This window comes from Pelodiscus sinensis, chromosome 23 (assembly GCF_052426305.1).
Source record: "Pelodiscus sinensis isolate ZL-2025 chromosome 23, ASM5242630v1, whole genome shotgun sequence".
NCBI lineage: Eukaryota > Metazoa > Chordata > Testudines > Trionychidae > Pelodiscus > Pelodiscus sinensis.
Window position 1 is genome coordinate 22,426,608 of NC_143074.1, and position 23,791 is coordinate 22,450,398.

Genomic DNA, 23,791 nt, shown 5'->3' on the forward strand with positions numbered 1-23,791 from the left:
GTAGGCAGATTTGAGGTTCAAATTCAGTCTAGTTTCTGCTACCCAAGTGTAATGGACAAAGTTGTCGTGGAGTGAGACCAATTGATGGTTCCAGCCAACGGTCAGTTTCTCCCACTGGCGCATGTAGCGTTTCAGGTGCCTGAGTTTAATTGTAGTTCCCCAGACATTCTGTTCGGGAGCTTTGCGACTGTCAAGACATCGTTGAGGGTTCGGAGCCCTCTCCAGTTTGATTCCTCCTGCGCCCTGAGAGTTGCTTGTTCAACTCATTCAGAACCTTGACTCCCTCCCAAACTGCTTAGTCCTCAGAGGTGTTCACCTGACTCTGTCTGTTGCTTCAGGTGTGCCAAAAGCTCATCCCAGATTCACACATCTGGCCCCAGTGTGGGATTTCAAATGGAGTTTCGTTAGGTTCACAGTTTTGTTCCCGACGTTTTGCAAAAGGGAACGACTCAGAATTATTTGGGCCTGAACCGAGCTCGAGGTCTTAAAGACTTTGAGGAAACTCAGGGTACGTCTAAACTACATGGCTCTGTCGACGGAGCCATGTAGATTTGTTTGTTCGGCAAAGGGAAATGAAGCCGCGATTTAAATAATCGCGGCTTCATTTACATTTAAATGGCTGCCCCGCTCTGCCGATCAGCTGTTTGTTGGCAGATCGGGGCAGTCTGGACGCTCCCCTGTCGACATGAAAGCCCTTTATCGACCTCCCCAGTAAACCTCATCCTACGAGGCATAACGGGGAGGTCGATAAAGGGCTTTCAGGTCGGTGCGGGAGCATCTAGACTAGTGCGCTGAGTTGACAAACAACTGATTAGCTGTTTGTCGGCTCAGCGCGGCAGCCATTTAAATTTAAATGAAGCTGCGATTATTTAAATCGCGGCTTCATTTCCCTTTGCCGATCAGCCTAATCTACATGGCTCCATCGATGGAGCCATTTAGTTTAGACACACCCTCAGATCTGGAGGCAGACTTAGCAGTTTTGAATAGTAATAATGAGTTTCAGGAAGATAAAGATCACTAAAGGGTACGTCCACACAGCAGTGTTATTCGGAAATAACATCGTGTGTGTCTACAGTGCAAGCAGCTATTACAACGTAATGTCGAAATAATGTCAAGCTGGAAGACGTCTTGCTCCGACTCCTGTAACCCTAATTTTACAAGGAATAAGGGAAGTCGGAGGAAGAGTGCTCTACCTCGGACTTCCAGCTGTGTAGATGGTGCCAAAAGTCAAACTAAGCTTTTTCCACTTATGCTACACAATTGACGTTGCTCGTGTTGCGAAGCTTATTTCAGCTTTCACTCTGTTGTGTAGACGTGCCCTAAACGTGGACATCACACTTGCCGGGTAAAACATCGAATGGCTTGTTTGAAACAGATTCCAATTCAGGATCATTTTGAATTTTCCTTACAGGGCTCCAATCTTATGGGTGGACAGGAAAATGCCATTATGGGCAATACAAGTAAGTAGCTGACCAGGAGGCATTGTCACACAAAGATCCATCAACCGTCGTTAGTTTGCGTAAGGTTTGTTCTGTGTCGCCAGGGTTGCTCTGAGCACTTTTCTTCCTGGGACAAATCCTTGACAACAAAAGGACACCGATTTTCCTGGGCAATAGATGGTGAGGAGCAAGGAAACTTACAAATGCGGATGGGAAAGAGACCAGTCTGTTTATGCAAATACTTACGAAGATTAAGCTGTGTGGGTTTCCCACAGCTCTGTTCTTAATAGAGCCTGGGAGAATGGGGGTCTATAGTGGAGCCAAATAAGTTTAGGGGTCCAGGCTCTCTAGGAAGATTCATTCCCTCCCCCTCCCCCACAATACTACCCCCGTCTATTTTATCTCTGATCTTTAGTTGTTCTCAGGGTGGGATGGAGTCTTGGATCCAACAGGTTTGGCCATTTTTATTCTCCGAATTCTTTTAGGGGTGAAACATTTCCCGGGAATGTTTTTTTTTTAAATCCCATCTCCATTCAACTCAGCAGTCCAACGCCTCTTGTCACCAGCAGAGCCAGGCTGCCCCCGAAAGATTTGTCTAACCCAAGTGTGGCACTGTTTAGCTGTACCAGTGTGGTTCAACGGCACGGGCCCTAGCATGGGGGCAGTCATATGAGCATAAAGCAGAGGTTCTCAAACTTTTTGGCTCAATTTAGGCCGTTCTGCGAACCACCAGCCAACCTCCCCTGATGATATGGGTGGGAGGATGGGTGCAGAAGCAGGCCGAGGGTGGGGGGATCTGGGTGGGAGGATGGGTGCAGAAGCGGGGTGTTGGTGAGGAGTATGGGGGGTGCTTCCTGGCTCTGAGCCTCCTCTCAGTCCCAGGCACCGCCCCTGCTGCTCCCATTGGCCACAACTCCAGCCAATAGGAGCAGCAAGAAAGCCTCCAGGCGAGAGTTTTCTTGTGCTGCTGTTTCCCCAGCCAGGGGGAAGGGAAGCGGCAGCACACAGATCCACTTCCTACCCTCACAAGCTGGATCCGGCCCATGAGGCTCTCCTCTCCCACAGCAGGAAGCTGGTGCTGGCGCTCCATCCTCTTGGGGTGGCACAGGGCTCCCAGCAGCAGGGAGTGAGGTGAGGCCCAAGCTCGTGGTCCTATAAGATGGTCATAGACCACTAGTGGTCCATCGACCACACCTGGAGAACCACGGACATAAAGAGAATGAGCGATATCGGCATAAAGTACTTTCATTGCCTCCCCGCTCAGGAGTGTTTCAGCATAATCCTTATTTTTACATTAAAATCACCCCCCTCCCCCGACTAGCATAGCAGCACCAGTACAAGAACTGTCTAGAACAGGCTGGCAGCTTGACAAAGGAACCGGGACGTGGACAGAGAGGGTTTCCCATGGTTGCCCCCAATCCGTGCCACTCCGGTATCGTCCTGGGGTTCCGTAAAGGTCCAGCCTCCGCCCTGGGCAGCTTTCTGGTCCGTTGTTTGCAAGCCAGCGGGGATTGTGCCGACCGAGCGGCTGGGGAGCCTCCGAGCTCGTCGATGATGCGTCAACTCAAACCCAAGACGATTCAAATTCCTTGATGCGCGTGTGTTTGTTTCCCAGGTGAGCGTCGCTTTAATCAGCTTCCTCGAGACCATGCTTCTCATCTATCTCAGCTACAAGGTAAGAGCCCTCCGCGCACAGTGGACCTGGATGGAGAGCTGAAGGCCCCATCCGTGAAAGCAACAGAAGTGTCTCCCTTCTCCTTCCCGCTCCCGCTGGAGCAGCTACCCTGCTCAAATCACTCCGCACGCAGCTTCACGGCCAGCCCTCGAAACTCAAACCCGGCCGGGAGGTTGCAAGCAGCCTCTGTCTCGTCGTCTCTTTTTTTTTAATAAGCCGAACCAATCACAGATTCCAGCAGCCCCTGACTAGCCGCCTGTGAAAAGCCTGGATCTGAATCCTGCCGCATCACTCTCACCTCTAATGCGGAGGAAAGTCTCCCAGGTCTTGCTCATCCCCGAGCTCACTGAGCTGAACCCAGAGCTCTTCCCTAGGGGGGTGGGGAGCATGTTTCTGCAAGAGGAGAAAAGTCCATTTGTTTCATGCAGCAAATAAAATGTCGCTTACCGGCAGGTGGCTCCTGACTCCTCCGGACAGCGCTGGTGCTGAGTCCCGTCTGCACAGGATTGATCCTGCATGGGGCTGAGTGATGTGGATTTGATCTAGCATAAGAACATGAGAACGGCCACCCTGGGTCAGACCAAAGGTCCATCTAGCCCAGTGTCCTGCTTGCCCTCAGTGGCCAATACCAGATGCCCCGGAGGGAAGGAACAGTATTTAATTTGATGATTTTTGTCCCCATTCTGCAGGGAAACATCTGGGAGCAGATTTTTCGCATTTCATTCATCCTTGAAATGATCAACACGGTGCCCTTTATCATCACAGTAAGTGTGTGTTGCTCTGGATATTTTTTAACCAATCGACATTCAGCACATTTTCATTATGAAACCATGATTGGTGGGTGTCTCTCCAACGACGGGAAGTCTTCACGGAAGGTTCACTCCTCTCCCCCTCCCACAAAACTTTTTTTTCCCCCCCAGTAACAAATGACATTGTGTGGGAAATTTTTCGTTTTTATTTAAATTGTCCAGTTTGTGGATGGGTTTAAAAATGCTTTTCATGGAAATCAGCTGGTTTCAGTTCCACCTCCGCACCTAAAGCAGACTGGCTGCATTTTGTCATGGTTCCATGGCAGGTTGTGAACGTTTTGCATTACTCTTGGATAGTATGGAAGATGCTCCGCAGCCTTGATTGTGACCCACTCAGACCAACATTGTAACCATAATTTCGCTCCAGCAGAGGCAGCAACTTTGGGAGACGTATCATGGGCAGGTTTCAGGGTGTTTTCATCTAACCTGGAGTGCAGTGGCGCTGAACTATAACCATGCAGTTGGCTAGTATAGTCTAAGGCCACCTCTTCACTCCGCAATTGATCTTCCGGAGTTCGATTTAGCGAGTCTAGTTAAGACTCGCTAAATCAAACTCAGAGGGTGTCCCCACTGGCAGCTGGGACTTTTGCTCTTGCGAGGAGTAAGGGAAGCCAATGGTTTCTAAGGAGCAGGGCTAATAATTAACTTTTTATAACTTATTAAATAAAGCATCATTGATCATTGTGGTTCTTCAAATAAACTTGCAAATAACTATTTTTTTCTAGATATTCTGGTCCCCTTTACGGAATCTGTTTATTCCAGTTTTTCTGAACTGCTGGCTGGCCAAGTACGCCCTGGAAAACATGATAGTGAGTAGCCAAAGGTCATTCGCTCCCTTCTCCCGTAGCTAGAAGAGCAGCCTGGCAGTCTCCTTCCCATTGCTTTCTGGATGCTTGTTTCACCCTAATATTGAGAGAGAATCTGAAAATATCAGATGTCCTTAACTATCAGACGTCCTTAACTCTGCCCCACCTATGGAGAGTATCTCAATGCTCTCCAATTTCCACCTTATGTCAAGAGGTAACAGGCTCTGATGTGCTCTATGACACAAGAGAGTTACTTACATGTAAACTTAGGACCAGGTTTTCAAGGCCCCACAACTGAGGCCAAATTCTTAAAAGCCCCCAGCTCCCAGCAGCTCGCATTCTGACCTGTCGTGCCAGATTTAGAAACTCTGAAAATTTGGCCAGGCCATTTACGTGGTGCCCAAATGCAGACTGAGTTCCATTGCCGATCTGAGTCCTGAAAGCTCTGCCCCTGAGGACGAATGCTTGAAGACCTGTGTTCCCAGAATGCTTCCAAGCCGTGTGCTGATTGGTCCTTTGCATCTGGCTCCGAGCCATGTGGCACAGTTCTCTGTGCTGTGTGTGTTGTTCCCGGTTTCACCTCAGTCCTCCAGGCCTTCACTGCCTCCTTCTCACCTTCCACACACGGGATCTCTCCTGTCACTAGACCCACTTCCTCATCGGTCTCTTCCACACTAATCCCTTGCACGACTGCCCTGGGGCGTGACTGGGCCCTCTCCTTCCACTCAGCTGCATTCGGAAGTGATGACCACGGTGGCTCCCGATGCCGTTTTCAGAGCTGCTCTCTGCAGGGTGGGAACAGAATAGGCCAATGCTTATTCCTTAGGTCACTGGTCTTCAGACCATGACCCAGTTGAAGAAAATCAATACCGCGACCCAACAGAATGTGACAACAGAGTGTGGGCTGGGGGCGGAGGATGAGGGCTTTGGGGTGAAGGAGGGGGCTCCGGCTTTGGGGGTGTCAGAGCTAGGGCAGAAGCGGCTGACCTTGAGCGCCTCCTGGTCAGTGGTGCAGCGGGGGCGGGAGGAGCCTATGGCAGCTTCTTGCCTCTCCTGGCACCATGCTGCACCCCAGAAACAGCCGGCAGCAGGTTCCCAGCCAATAGGAGTGTGAGGCTAGTGCTCAGGGCAGGGGCAGTATACGGAGCCCTGTGTGCTCCCCTCCAGCTAGGAACCGGGCGGGCTGCCGACCGCTTCTGGGGCGCAGCGCAGTCTGCAGCACCAGGACAGGCAAGTAGTTGCTTTAACCCCCCACCACTGCTCACCTGATCCCCCTGCAGTAACGGGACCCAGTTCCTGACATTGCATGGCTCAGTCCTGGCCCATGAGCCCTCGTTTGAACCCCCCTGCCTTACAGAAATACATCTGTTTGAAAAGGCACAGGTTCTTGCCTGACTTGCTTCCTAGGCAACCCTTTGGAAATCAGCAAGCTTCCCCGTGCCTGCGGGCGCGCGTGTGTGTGTGTCGCGTCCATGTGCTTATCCTCATCGCCCACCCAGTGAGACGTCTCCTTTTTTCCAGAATGACCTGCACCGTGCGATCCAGAGGACGCAATCCGCCATGTTCAATCAGGTGCTGATTCTGATTTGTACCCTGCTGTGTCTTGTTTTCACAGGGTAAGGAGTTTTGCTTGGTGTTTCTAAACCCTTGACTAGGCTGCGGGGCGCATTTGTTCCTGCAATAAACAATGTAAAATAATAAATAATTTGGTGGCACCTTAGAGACGTACAAAAATATATGCAGGATCATGAGCTTTTTGGGGCACAACCCAACTCTTCAGAGGAGCTGGAGTGAAAATAACAGGAACCCAGAATTTATAATAGAAAACGAAGCGGGGGAAGGTGCCTGCCAATTGTAGGATCGGTGCTAACGAGGCTAACGAGTGAGCTGGAAGTGTCCCATACTTTACTTTGGGTGTAAATGAGGTGTTCAGTGCAGGGAAGGGTAGGGTTGCCAGGTGTCTGGTTTTTGCCTGGACAGTCTGGTATTTGTGGCCTCTGACCGGTAAAAAAAAAAACCCCAGAGAATACCAGACATGTATAATGTATTTTCTGTTTTTCCTTGGATGGAAGGCCGGTGGAGACATTCTTCCCCTACCACATCCAACGAAGCGTGGGGATTTAAAGGCGCAGCGCCCTTTTTTTTTTTTTTTTTTTTTGACTGAACAACTTTGGTCCCCCAATTTTTTTCCCTGCCGTGTTTGGGATTTTTTGTGAAAGTGTCTGGCAACCCTCGGGAAGGCTGGCTTAATGTAAAATGAGGCAGTGGATGAAAGGAAAAGCTAAGGCCCCGTTCCTGCATGGGCTTAGCATTTTGCTCCGCAAGGAGTTGCGTGCATGCGCATGGCCTTTGCAAGGTTGGGCCCTAAAAGCGCGTGGTGGGCTGTACTGCTCTGAAATGCGACAGGCAGAGCTTACTTCTGCGGTGGGTCCCTGGGAGTGTCACTTACGTCTGTCCTGCTGAGGAGGACACGGGAGAGTCTGTTTTGGCTACAGCTTGCCCAGCTTTCTGGAGCAGAAAGCCAGGGAGGGAGGCGGCCTAGCAGACTGGGAGTGTCTCATTTATTGGATGTGACACTCTCCAGCCCAGAGCACAAGGAGACAAACTCCACCACAGCCTGGGCCGGAAGAGCACAGAGATCCTAGAACGGCTTTGGACCCCGGGCACCGATCCTCACCATCCTCGGGCCACAGACAACAGCTTTGGGTTGCTGCCTGATGCTGTGACTCTGGAAGGGCTCAAATCACAAGAGAGAGCAAAATTGCTAAGGAATTAGCTCAAATGAGCAGCGGAGAGACCCACCCGTTTATGACGGGCTTTAAAGAGCTGCCGCTTGCAGCGTTTCCATCTTGAATCTCATCGGTTCCTTTCATGTTCTTTCAAGATTTCCAGCCCAGAAACTCATCGAAGCCAGACTTTTGTAGCTCCTCTGAATGTAAACTGGGCTCCCAACCTTTGGAAGTTCACCGGTAACTTGTGCTAGCATTTTTTCCCCCAGTTCCATGAACATTTTTAGCAGCAATCCCATGACTATTGCATTGAGTTAGTAGGCATGAGAGCACCATATACAAATATGTTGTTGGTTATATGTTGTTGGTTAGCAACACAGGTCAGAGCCCGATTTCCAGACTTGCATGAGAAAATATCTGCATGTAAATTGCACGCACAGTTTAGAGAATTGCACGCACAGTTTAGAGAATTGCACGCACAGTTTAGAGAATTGCACGCACAGTTTAGAGAATTGCACATGTAACCCACATACCTAGGCTGTGTCTACATTCACGGCTTCTCGCGCGAGTTATATGCAAAGGAGGCTAAGCGTGGAATATCGCCGAGCCTCATCTGCATACCTAATAAGCCACCATTTTTTGAGAAGAGGCTCTTGCGCAAGAAGAAGCATCTACACTGCCCCTTCGTGCGCAAGAAAAACCCTTTTGAGCAAAGCCGTTCTTCCTGAAAAGTCATAGGTGTAACAGCATTGCGCAAGAGGGGTTTTCTTGCACAAGGGGCAGTGTAGATTCTTCTTCTTGCGCAAGAGCCTCTTCTGAAAAAAATGGTGGTTCATTAGATATGCAAATGAGGCTTGGTGATAGTCCATGCTTCGCCTCATTTGCATATGACTTGCGCAAGAAGCCACGAGTGTAGACACAGCCCTAGTATGGCTACTGAACAATGCAAGTGGCACCTAGACCACAGCAACAGTTAAGACCAAGAGACCTCTACAGCATGGGCTGGGAGCCAGCTGGCTTTTAGCTCAGAGGGTAGACTCTCTTCTACTCTGCTTCAGAGGTCCCAGGTTCAAATTCGCCTGGTTACACATGCACAGTTAAGAGAATTGCATGCTCACTTAAGAGAATTGCACGCACGCATTAGACACTTCCTCCCATACTTGTTTCAAGTACAATGACTTTTCTATAGCTCCTTTTCTGAGCTTTTATTCCATATGTGACCGTGGCGAGGTGAGAGATGGGGCCATGCTACATGCCCAAATTGGCATACCTCCTCCATCTATGTAGACAGAACATCAGCCCTTCAAGGTCCCGTTCTTTCTCCTTCTGTAGAGAATGGAGTGAGCGTGTCTTTAAGAAAATAAAGAAAATCTGTGAGAGGCATGATGTGTTGGGGTGGTTTGTTTTCACTGTTACACAACCAAGTCAGCCCAGCAGAGATTGAAAAACAATCGCTCTTTGAAGTACAGCCCTTCAGATGATTACTTGTGGCAAGATACAAGCTCGACCAATTACACCGCTCTTCCCTGCGGATATGATTGGAGGCCAAGAGCTCTTGTCAGTAGTTAGAGTATCATGCGGCTGCACTGCACAAAGTCAGATGGGATGATCTGTTGATTGTTTTTTCCTCTCTCCACGCAATAATATTGGTTTCCTCTTTAAACGGTTGGAGGAAATATCATTCGTGGGTGGGTGGCAAAGTCGTCAAGGTCCAGATAACCTGTCACGTATTTGCTCACTGGATTCAGTCCGGCTGTGGCTTCTCTTATGGGGGGGCCCAGAAGTTTGTTTACTAAAAGCATCAATGATTCAATGGCATTTCCACCCCATCTTGGTTATACCCCCCATGTGAGACCTGAACAATGGAGAATAGAGAGTGTGGGGCAGGGATGAATTCTCCTGCCCCTAAGTGGGGGCTGGGAGGTTTAACTGCCTGGCTCCTGTTGGTTTCCATTGGAGGGGTGCACCATTTGGTGATTTGGAAACTTGCGGGAGATTCTACCGGGGGCTGCAGCAGGAATTTTCCCATCTGATTCCAGCTGGGGTTCTGGAGCGTTCTGGAGAGGACTAGATCCATGTGTCGCCCCTGAGCAAAGCTTTGTGGTGTAGGGCTGTTTACCCAAACCGTCCTGAGCTCCTAAGCCTGTGTATCTCCACCCAGCACTAATTAATTGTACAGGGCCCATCCCGGCTCCATTCAACTCCAGGGGAGCTTCACCTTGGTATCAATGGAGTTGGTATTTCATTGTAGGCAATTAAGGCTCAGATCGGGGGTAAATCTACCTCTGGCGTTGATGGAGCGATGCCAGTTTCCACCAGCTGGCAGTGCCCCATAATGTTGCGAACACTTTTTGGTAACCGTTTGGGGTCGGTTTGTTTTTAACTTTTATTGCTCTTCCGAGGTGCCGGTGGCTGATAAAAGACTCAGATGCTCTCCTCTGACTCACGGCTTCTCCTTGCCTTACTTGGTCTGCCTGAACATTCCCCTTCCAGCAGATCAGTTCCTATTTTGGGAGCCAACGATCGTCTCTAATTACACGATTTTAACAGACGGTTGTTAATTGGAGCATGCCAGGATCGTGGCTGACTTACGTAGGCGGGCAGAGCAGCACATGAATTGCTCTAACATTCAGAGCGATCCTGGAGATTTTCCAAGGGGAGACATTTGTTCAGCTATGATGGCTGGTGCATTACGGCCTGTTCACTTCCGACATGGGCGGCTCATCCAAAGGAGGTTACCATGGTTGCTAGATTTCCATTTGTCTAATGGCTCACGGAGGCATCTGCTAATGAACAGAACCTTCACCCTGTGCATTTAAAAGAACATGGACTTTGTTCCGTGTTAGGTAGTCAGGGCCTAACAACTTCTGGCATTTTCTGACATGGCCACAGATCTGGGCTTTGAATGTAACAGACCAGTCCAGTTGCCAGTGGACGCAAAGTAAAACTGATGCTCATGACAGGTCCAACCATCCTGACAGGTCTTTTGAAATGAAAACAAGCCACCATACCCTTTGCCTTTAGTAGCTCATGTCCTCAGTGGCTCCCTATGTATTTCCTGTCCAGTTCGAAAGCACTAGAGGTGAATCCCAAGACTACTTATAGGTTATTTCTGCTAGCCGGGATGACCTAAATGGCAGGCCTCTTAAATTAGATTGATTGTCTACTCAGGAGACAAGCAACTTGCTCCCAGAGGGTCTGTGTTTCCGAAGAGAGGTAGAAAAGTGGTGGGGTGAGGGTGAAAAGTTTTAGCAGCATCCTGCTTGCTGAAGATCCCTCCCTGGACGTGAGCGGTGAGGCGGGAAGCCCGGAATGTCCTGTGAGTCATGTCAAGGACTGACTGAGCTTCCTGTTCAGCTTTCTGCAACACTCGGTTGCAGAAACATGGGGCCTACACCAGTGGGGTGGGGTGGCTGGCGCGTGGTACCTGCGTTTAGCATTTGGGGTAATGTTCTGCTGAGCATGTGCATTTCGGGGGAAGGATTATATGACCCAAACTGAACCTCTCAACTATAAGTGCTGTCAGGCTGGACAGATTTATCCCACTGACAACACTGGTGAGAGACAAGGATGAATTTGGTCAGTTCCAGGCTTTTCTGAGGGCAGTCTCCCGCTAGCACCATGGGGCCTTCCTTCCCCAGGGGCCTTAATGGGAGTGGAGGGCATTCCACGTTGCAGGATCAGAAACCTGATGTTCACGGAGCGCCCTGTGAACGCCTCTTTGATCCATGCTCCCTTTGTCCCCTCTTCTCCAGAACCTGCGGCATCCAGCATTTAGAAAGAGCCGGTGACAATCTCTCCCTTTTCAAGTCCTTCTACTTCTGTATCGTCACCTTCTCCACCGTGGGCTACGGCGACGTGACCCCAAAGATCTGGCCCTCGCAGCTCCTGGTGGTTATAATGATTTGCGTGGCCCTCGTGGTGCTACCCCTCCAGGTAAGGGTGACCCAGGATGACGAAACATAGAACCCTTGAACTAGAAGAGACCTTGAGAGGCCATCGAGTCCAGTCCCCTGCCCTCACGGCAGGGCCAAGCACCATCCAGACCAGGGCTACTCAATTTTGGAAGCCCCGGGGACCACAATAATACTCACAGCACATGCCAAAGGCCGCAATTTAAGTGTGGTCGCATGTACATGCAAATATAGATGCAAATATATGCAAATAGTTTCTTTCACACTGATGGGCATGAATACAAAGATTAAGGCAAGACTACACTACACGCTGACCCTTTTTAAGTCAGTTCTGCTGATATTAATAAAATGCAATATTGACCTGATTTCCTGATTTTTAATGAGCAATGACAATCCAGGAATTTAACTCCTAAAACGCATTTCAACAGAAGACCATTCTATTGACTTGCCGTTGTGGAGCGTGTTCCCAGTGGAGGCCATGTTCAAAGGATCCCACCCGGGGGCTGCGTGTTACGTAGCCCTAATCTAGACCATCCCTGACAGGCGTCTGTCCAACCTGCTCTTAAATATCTCCAGTGATGGAGATTCTACAACCCCCCTAGGCAATTTATTCCAGTTTTTAAATTGGAAGAAAGAGATGGGCCGAATGTCCAATAGTAATGCCAGCGTGGCTGACAGAGTCGTGGTGCGTGAGAAGCACCCGAAGGAGGGCGATTTCCACCTGATGAGCCAGTTGAGCCGGAGCACGATTTGAGATTTCCAGAGGAGACAGAGGCGTGCTCAACCCAAATACGGAGGGAGCTTGGTTTCTGCTCAGAAGCCCTGTCAACAAGCCACTGAACCGTGGTGTTTGATGTTTCACGTCTGGGAGCCAACAAGCCGATACTCCTTCTCCGCCAGCCGCCAGCCTGACAGCCCCTTGCCTGAAGTTGTCACTGTCAGTCGCTGTCAGCGTGGGGAGAAGGGGAGAGGGAAATGCGCTTAGAAAAGGTATTCTGCTGGGATCGAAGAGCAACCGTGCACTTCCTTCCCAGCTGTCCTTAAACGGAGCAAGCAGAATGTGTGTGTGTGTGTGTGTGTGTGTGTGTGTGTGTGTGTGTGTGTGTGTGTAAAACCCACACCCCTACTGGGTGTGGTTCACAGTCCATGTAGACCCCTTACAGAGAGAGAGAATAAGTTTACTCTGTGGCATGGGTGGGGAACGTAGGCCTGGGGGGCGGGGGGCGGCCCCTGGCTTGCCTGAATCTGTCCCTCGAGGCTTAGGGCCCCTCCCAGCATTGGGGAGCCCACACTGGCGCTCTGGCCCCCCGTTTCCCTCACCATAGGGCTGGAGCACACAAAACCTACTACACTGCATGCTACTGGGCTTGGTGTGTGAGGGGAATGTAAGGAGCATCTTTCTCCTCAGTCGGGGGCCACGTCAGTGAGGGTTGGTTTTGGGGGGGGTTGCTTCTCACTTGTGTGCGGCCCCCGACTGATTTCTCTGTGTCAGCGGCCCCCAGCCCAAAAAAGGTTTCCCCACCCCGATCTCCGGCCTTAGCCGAGAGCCAGCTGGCTTTTAGCTCACGCTGAGGGCCGTGGTGTCCAACCAGTTCAGTAGCAAACTAACCAGCCAAGTGGCTGGCGCGTTGGACGCCACGAAGCTCCCGAGGTCCCAGGTTCGGTTCCGCCTGTTGACATTACATGCGCGCGCACGCACACACGCTAACAGGAGAGCAAGAACCCCATGGTCACAGTGTGTAATTATCTGCTTAAATGAAGGGAAAAGACAGCATGACACATTTACTGAGAATGCAACAGTTGCAGATGCTTTTCAATCACACACACAAACAACATACACCCAAAGTCTCGCCAGACGATGTCATAGTTACCAGTCCAGAGTCTGTATCAATCTAGTGGCCAGCTAGATTGAACACAGACGGGAGCAGGGCCTTTGTTGGTCGATTGAGCCGATGCTCCTCTGGAGTTGGTGGCAAGACGAACCCAAAGTTCCATAGCAACGTACCCTGCTTTTATAATCCTTTTCTCTGTTGAAATCCATGTATTCCGCTCGTCAGGTTGTGACCGGAACATTATCTTTTTGATGTCAGTGTTCCCAAAACATTTTCCAAGGCCCATCCTGTAATCAATTGTCTTTTGGGGCTGCCCGCTTGCTTCAAGGCTCATCAGTCTGCCAATATCCAATCATCTTATGAGTCGGGGTACGCATCGATGGTTATAGATGGCTTACCTGCCGCCAGGTCGTCTCGTCTTCACCCACGCTTGCCCACCCTCCTTTTTGGCCATCTGGTTCTGAAAAATAGCTTTGCACCTTATCTCAACACATTCATTCCCCTTTCACACACACATAAGCAATGTTACAAGGACTTCCAAGGCTATGCGGCACATCAACTTCTGTATTGATAAGACAAAGAGGTGTCGTAAATCAAGCAATTAAGGTCTCAGCCTTTAACATTCTTACAACCTTCATAACTCAGACACAATATGAGATCCTGTCTCTTTACTTACTAAAACTTTAGAACAAGGAAATATAGGAGATATATACTTAACTAAAGGATTTGACTTACTACCATCTTAAATATGATTATACATTACCTTACATTACTACATTACTAACCCTAAGATAAAATATAAAAAGAATAAAACTTTCAGTTCCAACACAATCCCGCCCTAGGAATGGTTCTGCTGGCATGCAACAGTGTGGAGTAATTTGGATATAAAAGGCCATAAGAAGAAGCAAATCTCAGCTTTCCTTTACCCAGAGCTCCCTTAACCTTGCCCATGTGTCTGTGGCTGTCATAGGACTTTATCACTATCGATGCGCAACGTGTAGCTGTTCAAACGTTCTGGCTCTTTGGGTGTGTCCAGCCTGCCCCACTGTCTGAGATGAGCTGTCTGCCTTTGTTTGCAGTTCGAGGAGCTTGTGTACCTCTGGATGGAACGCCAGAAATCCGGGGGGAATTACAGCCGCCACCGAGCGCAGACAGAGAAACACGTTGTCCTTTGTGTCAGTTCCCTCAAGATCGACCTCCTCATGGACTTCCTGAACGAATTCTACGCTCATCCCCGGCTGCAGGTACGGACAGTGGCCTCCTCTTTCAGGGTGGCCACTGTTAGCAGTTGAATGAATGTCCTTGCTGAGCTCTTGGTGCTGTGAGACCCTGCCCAGCACTGAGCACACGGAAGAGGGAAGCCAAAGGATGTGTGACAGGAATACGTCTGAGGTAAAAAATATCAGTTCAACCAGATTAGTCTTCCGTATAATCTGGTAATTGGTTTCAATTTGCAATATAGAATACATGACTCGGTAATGCAAACAGCATGGAAGAAATACCTATTGTAGTAGTCCTGGTAGATTCAGTCGCCTGTGAGATATACCTACCTCTATACACAGCAATGGTCAATCCTCTCTACCAGGGTTTGTCTGGGGTTTTCCACAGTACTTGTTGGTGCAGGATCAAAGCACATTGAAAATCAGCTAAATAATTTCATGGAAGTTAGGTCCATAAAAGGCTATTAGCCAGGGGATATAATTGGTGTCCCTGGCCTCTGTTTGTCAGAGGCTGGAGAAGGATGGCAGGAGACAAATCACTTGATCATTGTCTTCAGTCCACCCTCCCTGGGGCACCTGGTGCTGGCCACTGTCGGCAGACAGACTACTGGGCTAGATGGACCTTTGGTCTGACCCAGTACGGCCGTTCTTATGTTATGTTGAAAATGCCTCTGCAGATGTCCTATTTCTTATGTTAGAAGGTGTTTCCCAAATCGAATGCCTTATACTGTGTAAATAAATATTTGGTCATTAAACCCAGATAGATTTACCCCGCTCCAAATAAAATCAGCCAGTCTAATCAGCCCTGTTTATCAATGACTGGGTGTAACTGTCGCCCCTCCCCCCCTACTATTAGGAGCAGCTCTCATGCCACTTGCATTTAATTCAAGAATCCATTCCCTGTTGTCATTGTCAGCCTTGGCTCAGTATAGATTTCATTTTTAAGTCTTAATTTCTCTAAATACACAGAGTCCCATTTTTCTGAGCCAAATGTTCGGCCCTTTAATAATTCAGGTGTCGGATGTGCCTACACTAGAGTTCTCGTGCAAATATGATAGGGGTGTGTGTGTGTGTGTGTGTGTGTGTGTGTGTGTGTGTGTGTGTGTGCGCGCGCGCGCTTCCATATGCTTGTGACGGCCCAGAACCGGTACAAAGAGATGTCGCGCCGTTAGTAGCATCATGCCGAACTCTGCGTAGAGTTACACGCTCAGTCAGCGAGGGAACTGGTCTCCACCGAGCGGGCACTGTCAGGCTTCCAAGCAAACACGGGCCTTTCTCTTTCAGGATTACTACGTAGTGATCCTTTGTCCCACTGAGATGGATATCCAAGTGCGGCGGGTCCTTCAGATTCCTCTCTGGTCCCAGCGAGTGATCTATCTTCAGGGGTCTGCACTGAAAGATCAGGATCTCATGAGAGCAAAGTGAGTATAGAGCCAATCCTAGCAAGACCCACAGATGTGTGCTCAGGCCGTGTCTGGTGTTTCCTTGCTGTCTGTCTCTCCTTCTGTTTCCCGCATAGATGCCCTCCCCCCGCAGTACCAAACAATACGCAGAGAAAATCCCTCATCCCCACAGCGCTAGCTCTGAGGAGGCTCACATGTCCCTGCGACGGGGGAGGGGTGACTTGTGCCTCCATTTTGGTTCCAGGCCACCAATGTTTTTTTAAAAACAAGCAGTCCTGTGGCACCTTAGAGACTGAACAAGTGGGCGGTGCCCACGAAAGCTCATGATACCATCCACGTGTTTTCTTAGTCTATAAAGTGCTACCAGACTACTTACAGATAGGGTTGTGAGCTTTTGTGGGCAAAACCCTCTTCCTCAGATGAGCTGGAGTGGAAAAATGGGAACCCAGAATTTATAACAGAAAAAGGAAGCGGGGGGGAGGAAGAGAGGGAGGGAAAAAAGTCCTTGTCAATTGTAGGGCTGGTGCTAATGAGGCTAATTGAGTGAGCTGGAAGTGTCCCATACTTAGATTTGATGTAAATGAGATGTTCAATGTATGGAAGGCGGCTTTATTTTTTGTTGGTTTCTAAGGTGCCACAGGGCTACTCCTTGTTCTTAAAGTTACAGACTGACACCTGTATCATAGAATACTAGGACTGGAAGGGACCTCGAGAGGTCATCAAGGCCAGTCCCCTAATATAGACTCATAGGTTGTGTCTACATTGGCGCGATCTTGTGCCAAAGCAGCCGCTTTTGCGCAAAAACTTGCTGCCTGTCTACACTGGCGGGGAGTTCTTGCGCAAGAACACTGACGTTCGAATGTGTGAAATCAGGGCTTCTTGCACAAGAACTAGGATGTGCACACTCAGGAATAAGCCCTCTTGTGCAGCTGTTCTTGTGCAAGAGGCCAGCGTAGACAAGGACCATGAATTTCTTGTGCAAGAAAGCCCGATGGCTAAAGTAGCCTCAGAGCTTTCTTGCGCAAGAGAGCGTCTACACTGGCACGGATGCTCTTGCGCAAAATCATGCCAATGTAGATGTAGCCGTAGACTTTAAGGTCAGAAGGGACCATTATGATCATCTAGTCTGACCCCCTGCACAATGGAAGCCACAGAATCTCACCCACCCACTCCTGGAATAATCCTCTCTCCTAGATCTCAGATATTGAAGCCTTCAAATAGTTTAAAGGCCCCAAGATGCAGAGACTCCTCCAGCTGTGATCTGTGCCCCATGCTACAGAGGAAGGCAAAAAACCCTAGGGCCTCTTAGAGCTGGAAGGTACCTTGAGAGGACATGGAGTCCAGTCCCCTGCCCTCATGGCAAGAGCAAGTACCATCCCTGATAGATTTGCCCCAGATGGCCCCCTCAAGGAGCAAACTCACAACCCCGCGTTTAACAGGCCAATGCTCAAATCACTGAGCTACCCCTACCCCCTGTGGTGATTGTTTCGTGCATTTATCCGGCATGAAGGGATCCATTAACCTCACCCCATGTCAATTAGCGTCGTCGCAGCCGCCTCTGCGCTGGGCTTCATCCTCAATCGATGGCCCCTCGGTGCCGCCCTCGGGAGCCAGATGCTGGGGTGTGAAGCAGTGTCATGGGGACGGGGCAAGGGGATAGCTGAGATGCCATGTCTGCCCTCGGCCGGCTCTGCTGACACCGTCTCTGCTGGGGACAGGGGGTTGTCCGAAGGGAAACATGTTGGAGGGGGCGGGAGTGTTCGGCTCGACAGCCTACGCTCCTGCTGCCCGAGGCAGGTTCGGTTCCGCCTGTTGGCATGACACCTGCACGGGGCTGTCCCGGGGGAGGTGGCAATGAGAATACAGCGATCAGGCAGCCGCCTTCTGTGGCAAAGCTTTCTCCTGCCCAGCACTTCAAGGTAACAGTCACGCGTCAGGAGCCGGGCAGGTGCGACGTAGCTGGGAGACGTTTCTTTTTCGGGAGATCGAAGGCAGCCGAGGGAGAGACTTGAGCGGCGAAGCCCCGTCGTTGGTCACTCATGGGAAGTGCGAAGACTCGGGGGAGGCTTGTGCGGCATCTTGAGGCTGGGACTGTTGCTGGAGCCTAGGGGAGTTAGGCACTTCTCGCTCGTTGAATGACATGGCCCCTTTTCAGGGTCAGGCCCCTTAAAAAATGTTCCACCCGCAAAGTGCTCCCTCTTCGCCAAGAATTGTTTCCACCTTGCACCCTTCTTCTTAACCCGAGTGAGATCGGATCTGTTTCTGGGGATGGGCTTTGACTCTTCCAGGATACTGTGTGTGCTGAGTGGCACCGGTGTGTCTATCCACTGTGTTCATCCCCGCCTCAGTCCATGCAGTGCCTCACAGGGAGACGGCAGGTTTGCCCTGATGCGGGGGGGCGGTGAGGAGGTTGCCCCAAAGGAGCTGCACTGGGGCAAGCAGCTAGCGTAGACACGCCAGAAATCAGAGGGAGCCACTCAGTCACTTTTTGCACCAGTGCGACATCTGTTGGGGGAGTTGCTCCAGTGCAGCACTATGGATAAAGTGACTTGGGCACAAAAATCTGCGGAACTCCTTGCCAGATGATATTCTGAAGACCAGAACTTTGACCGGGTTCAAAAAAGAGCTAGATCAATAAGTCCATCGAGGGCTATTAGCCAGGATGGGCAGGGATGGTGTCCCCAGCCTCTGTTTGCCAGAAGCTGGGATTGGGTGATAGAGGAGGGATCACGTGAGGAGTCCCTGTTCTGTTCATTCTCTCTGGCGCACCTGGCATTGGCCACTGTCGGAAGACAGGATAGAGGGTGAGATGGATCTTTGGTCTGACCCCATCTCGCCGTTCTTATGTTACGGTTAACCAGTGGGTGCTCCAGCCCGGCCAGATAACCCCCACCCATGATGGAGCTGGGGAAGGTCACTCCAGCTCGCCCGCCCCCATTTAATCACTTAACTGGTTAAACATAACATGTAACCGGTTAACTCATTAAACAGCATGTTACAGCCCACTCGAGTCTGCCTCTGAGCCGGGCCGCTCTCCTGCAGCCTTGCCCAAGGCGGTGGCGCCAAACCAGGGGCCTATGGCCCGAGTTAGCTCTGCCGTGAAGAGGTCGCCCTCTCCCTACACAAGACAGATGTGACCGTTGGCAAGAGAGCCGCTTTCCCCTGCTCACAAAGTGTTTTGTGTCTGTCGCCTACCCGAGCCAGAAGCTCCCTCGTTTAACGGCCGGGGCCTGCCAGGTCTTCCCACGGCTGAAATGAGATGGCGGAGAAATACCGGCTGGCGTTCTGCGGCCCTCGCTACCGCCGGTGCAGAGAGCGAGCCATCTGCTCGCAGGCCTGTTGGCTCCCTCGCAGGGCGGGGACGGGTCACTCCCAGAGAGACTCAGGGCTGTGCGGCACCTCGCCGCTACCTGCCTCGGGGGTGCGCACGTGGCTCCGCTCCCCAACCCAACAGCCCCTCACGACGCAAGCCGCAGTCCACGGGGCCACCGTGCAGGCGAGTGACAGCCCCACACCGCCCCCTGCAGATGTTCCCCTGCCGTCTCCAGCCCTTCACCACAGGACGCACGGCAAAATGGCCCTTTATAACAGCCCCGCCCTTCCCGTTCTGCTGAATGGAATTTGCGGCGGAGGTGCAAACAGCAGCCTTCTCACGGGTGGGGAAAAAAGCCTGGCAGCCTGATTGCCGGCCCCTTAGCAGGGCCCACGCGTGGCGTCTTGCACAAGCCCCCAGAAAGCAGGCCAGGAGATGCTCTCGCTGAGTGCATGTGGGACGAACCAGCTGCCTGTGACTCACAGACGCCTTTGTGTTTGCAGGATGGATAACGGAGAGGCCTGTTTCATTCTCAGCAGCCGAAACGAGGCGGACCGCACGGCCGCGGTAAGACAGGGCTGGGGTCGCTGGGGATTCAGAGCTGGTCAAGGGACCTTGATAATCGGGTCTGACGCGCACAACCCAGGCCAAAGACCCTCCCCGAAAAGGTGGCGGCAGCAGCGTCCAGTTTCAATCTGTGGACCTCCGGTTATGGCTGCTCGTTAACGTATTGCTCATTTACGTGGCCGGTGGCAAACGATCCCATCCCGTCCTAGTACAGGGTTGCTTGTACTTTCCTTTGAAGTCAGGGCCGGCCCATAACATTTTGGCACCTGAGGCGGGGAGCTCCAATGACGCCCCCTCGCTTGGGCCCAAACTTTGAAAGGTCTCAATTCTGCCTCCTTCCTCCATCCCAGCACTGCCCCAGCTCTGTGCATCTAGAGCAGAGAGAATACACAGGCACCAGCAGCAGACACAATTTTCTGCACTCTGGGTCCTAGTGGCGCCCGCGCCCCACACAGTCTGGCACCGGAGGCGGCCGCCTCAGTTCGCCTCACGGTAAGGCCGGCCCTGGTTGACGCCTCTGCTCCTGACTCAGAGCAACTAAACTTAAGGGAGGCCTCGGGTGAGCCGGCCGGATGGTTCCAATGTTTCCAGCCTAGGTGCCAAAGCCACCCCGGGCGTTCAGTGGCAGGCTGTCGGCCGCTCCCCAGCCAAGCCTGCCGTGCTGACGTTTTGCCGCCGCGTCGCTCGTTTGTGTTCACGGTCTGTACGCGGCGCGTGGGGGATTTGAGGGAGCCCCTTGAGCTTTGTGAGCTAAAAACATCACCGCTCCCCCCCCCCCCCACCTGCGGGGAGAAAATCCCCAAGAAGAGAGGCCTAAGGCTACGGTCGTGAGGCGGCTTTGGAATTCCCGTTCGGAGGCGGGGATCTCTGAGGAAGCGGTGGGAAGGACAGCCGGTGGGCAGTCAGAGCGGCGCGGGTGATGCCATAAGGAGGGTCAGGTGCCAGAGGTCAGGATCCGGCCACACAAGAGGCTGCCGTTGGGAAGATCAGTCTGAGGAGTGTGGCAGGAGGGAGCACTTTGGTGGGGTGAACAGAGAGGCCGAGGCCAGACCCACGCGCCCGTGGCCTGAGTGAGTCCGACCCACGCTTCAAACAGGGCTGCATTAAAACAGGCTCTCGACGCAGGGGGTCGCAGCCTGCAGGGATGGCGTGGGGACAGCGCCCAGGGGGTCCCACCGCCCTCCGCACTCCCCTAGGGCTAAAGAAGAGCGGCACCCTGGCTGGACGGAAGGGATTGTCCGGAGGCGGGGGGTGCCCAGGTCTGCGATGGGGACCAAGAACGCCGCATTGCGACAGGCTTTCTGAGACCTTGGTGGTTTTTCTTGCTCATGCATGAGCCAAGGGGCTTTGTCCGTGTGGCTGAAACCATTCCTGGGCTCCTATTTGCTCGGCTGGCCCCTTTCATGCCGGCTTGTGTGTCGGGTTCTTTCATCGCCGGAGCTAATTTACTGAGCTGCATAGAACTGGAACAAAGCCGCAGAGCTGCCAGTTTCTCCAGACGGGCCGGGGAGCCAGCGGGTGGCTAACCCCAGCAGCCCCCACTTTTCAATTACAGAGCGCGCCGCGAGGAGCGGGCACACGTGTCTCCTGTCTTACTGTAGGCTCTGACACTTTGCTCCCACTCTCGGCTCCATGGGGAGAGCAGGACGTCCGGGTCCAGCGGCAAACTCCCACCGGCTTCATGTTCCCCTGGGGCCAGAGAGAGGCTTTCGCTGGGATCTGCGGCCAAGTCGCAGGCCAGTTTGCAGTCATGCAAGTGTTGATGATGCCGTCAGTTCAGGACTGTGGCTTTGGTCCGGCCTCTCAGTGAGAGAGATTCCTGGAGGTTAGGCCCAGCAATGGCTATTAGGCAGGATGGGTAGGGGTGGTGTCCCCAGCCTCTGTTTGTCTGGAAGTGGGTGACAGGAGAGGGATCACGTGAGGATTCCCTGTTGTGTTCCCTCCCTCTGGGCATCTGGTATTGGCCACTGTGGGCAGACAGGACACTGGGCTGGATGGACCGTTGGTCTGACCCAGTCTGGCCGTTCTTATCTGCTTAAAGTACATCCACTCGCTTATTCAAGGCTGCTCGATTACTGGGTCAGTTCAAACCCTTGCCGGAAGAAAGTGGCACCACAGCTGACAGGCCGGCTGTTCGCAGAGCTGGCCGCAGAGGCTTGTGCTGGAAGAGCAAGAGGCCAGTTGTCCAAGCCCTAATTCAAGAGCATCCTCCAAAAACCTCGGGAGGGAAATGCCGATCCTGTTTGAATACATCACGGGAACCAGCTAATCGAGAGGCATGGTGCCTGGGAGAATGAGCAGGGGGGCCGGGGAAGGACTCACTGGGGTACAGGGTGAAAATCAGGGTCTGTTTTCTTAGCCAGGGAGAAACCGGCCCTTGAATAGCGGCAACAGAGCGAGGTCAGCGTGGGGCGGCCCTTCCCCCGTGCCCAGGAGAGTTCAGTCTGAATTACGATTTACCAAGATTTCTGGCGTATTTTCTCATCCGATCCCATGGGGCGGGCGAGTAACCGGCCCAGCTGGCCGAGGGCGAGGCAGATTCCAACACGGGGCCTTTAGCAAGTTCTGTGGATACAGCAGATCAGGGACAGCTGCTCTTCGTGCCCGCGACGCAGCTTAATTTGACTGGCGTGGGGTCGAGGAGGAGAGCTGTGTGTGCAGGAGGGGGGTCCGGCTTGCGGGGGGGGGGGAGGGAATATCCTAGCCCAGGGGTGAGGAATCTCTTTTGGGTCAGGAGCCACTGAGCCACAGAAAAACCAGTCGGGAGCCGCACACCAGGGGGAAGCCAAAACCTCACTGCCGTGGCCCCCGACTGAGAAGCAGACAGACCCTCCCCACGTTCCCCTCGTACCTCAGAGCCTGGGGGGCAGGGTGATTAGATTTTTGTAGGGCCCCAGGCTCTAGGGTGGTGCCGGAAATGAGGGGTTCAGTGTGTGGGAGGGGGGCTGCTGGGACGCAGGCTTGGGGTCTGGGCAGGAGGGAGGGTGCAGGAGCGGGATGGTGTGGGGGGGTGCCAGAGCAGGTTGGGAGTGAGGGTTTGGGCAGAAGGGGGTGCAGGAGCCACTTCCTTCCCCTGCCAGTGGGCTGGATCCAGACCCAACTTGCCGACTTTGGCCTGTGAGGTTTGGGGTTCCCCCGCCCCACAGCGGGGAGAAATTGCTGGTGCTCCAGCCCCATGGAGGAGACTGCGGGTGGGGGAGGGGGCTGCCCGATGCGAAGGGGGAGCCCCGAGCTTCAGGGTCCGGATCCAGGCAAGCCAGGGGTCATATCCGGCCTCTGGGCCTTAGGTTCCTCACCCCGTCCTTGCCCGAATTTTGTTTGTTTTTCCTCTTCTGCTTACAGATGCTACATGTGTTCTGGGGAGGCAGCCTAGCAGGGTGGGGTGTTTCCCACTGAGCCAGCCTGCGCTTGTGTCCCTGGGGGCACAGGACACTGGTGCCCATGAGGGAAGCCCCCAACATGGAGGTGAGGGGACGTATCGAGCTGCCGGAGGGATGCTGATGCTGCTGCTTTTGCCGTTCTCTCCCCTCAGGACCATCAGACCATCCTGAGAGCCTGGGCTGTGAAGGATTTTGCTCCCAACTGCCCCCTCTACGTCCAGATTCTAAAGCCTGAAAACAAGTTTCATGTCAAGTTTGCGGGTGAGTTTGCTGTAAGCAGGTCTGGGTGCCCGGCTCACCCCCAGAATCCCGAGGGGAGGCGTAATGCTGAACGCAACCACCAGTCTCGGGATGTGCCTGAGTAGTCGCTGCTATTCACCACCCTGTTCCTCCCAGCCACCAGTCTGAACCTCGCTTAAGATTGGCCAGACTGGGTCAGACCAGGTCCATTTAGCCCCGTGTCCTGTCTGATGACAGTGGCCAAAGCCAGATACCTCACAGGGAATGAACAGAGCAGGAAATTATCTTGTGATCCACCCCTCTTCGCCCATTCCCAGAGGCTGAGGACACCACCCCTACCCCTCCTGGCTAATAGCCATTGACGGACCTAACCTCCATGAATTCATCTGGTTCTTTTTTGAACCCTGTTAAAGTCCTGCTCTTCACAACATCCTGTGGCAAGGAGTTCCACAAGTGGGTTCTCT

The 23,791-nt window shown here is 52.3% G+C and overlaps 1 protein-coding gene across 5 annotated transcripts in view; it reads left to right on the forward strand.

Moving 5' to 3' along the window:
• Positions 1 to 23,791, forward strand: part of KCNT1 (potassium sodium-activated channel subfamily T member 1) — a 234,670-nt gene that overhangs the window by 155,271 nt on the left and 55,608 nt on the right. For all 5 annotated transcript variants that reach the window (XM_075905515.2, XM_075905514.2, XM_089772975.1 and 2 more), the window contains 10 exons: positions 1,412 to 1,460; positions 3,055 to 3,114; positions 3,804 to 3,878; positions 4,649 to 4,732; positions 6,251 to 6,345; positions 11,214 to 11,394; positions 14,284 to 14,448; positions 15,709 to 15,845; positions 19,644 to 19,707; positions 23,240 to 23,348. In XM_075905515.2, coding sequence (XP_075761630.1) covers positions 1,412 to 1,460; positions 3,055 to 3,114; positions 3,804 to 3,878; positions 4,649 to 4,732; positions 6,251 to 6,345; positions 11,214 to 11,394; positions 14,284 to 14,448; positions 15,709 to 15,845; positions 19,644 to 19,707; positions 23,240 to 23,348 — 1,019 coding nt within the window. The remainder of the gene's footprint in view (positions 1 to 1,411; positions 1,461 to 3,054; positions 3,115 to 3,803; positions 3,879 to 4,648; positions 4,733 to 6,250; positions 6,346 to 11,213; positions 11,395 to 14,283; positions 14,449 to 15,708; positions 15,846 to 19,643; positions 19,708 to 23,239; positions 23,349 to 23,791) is intronic.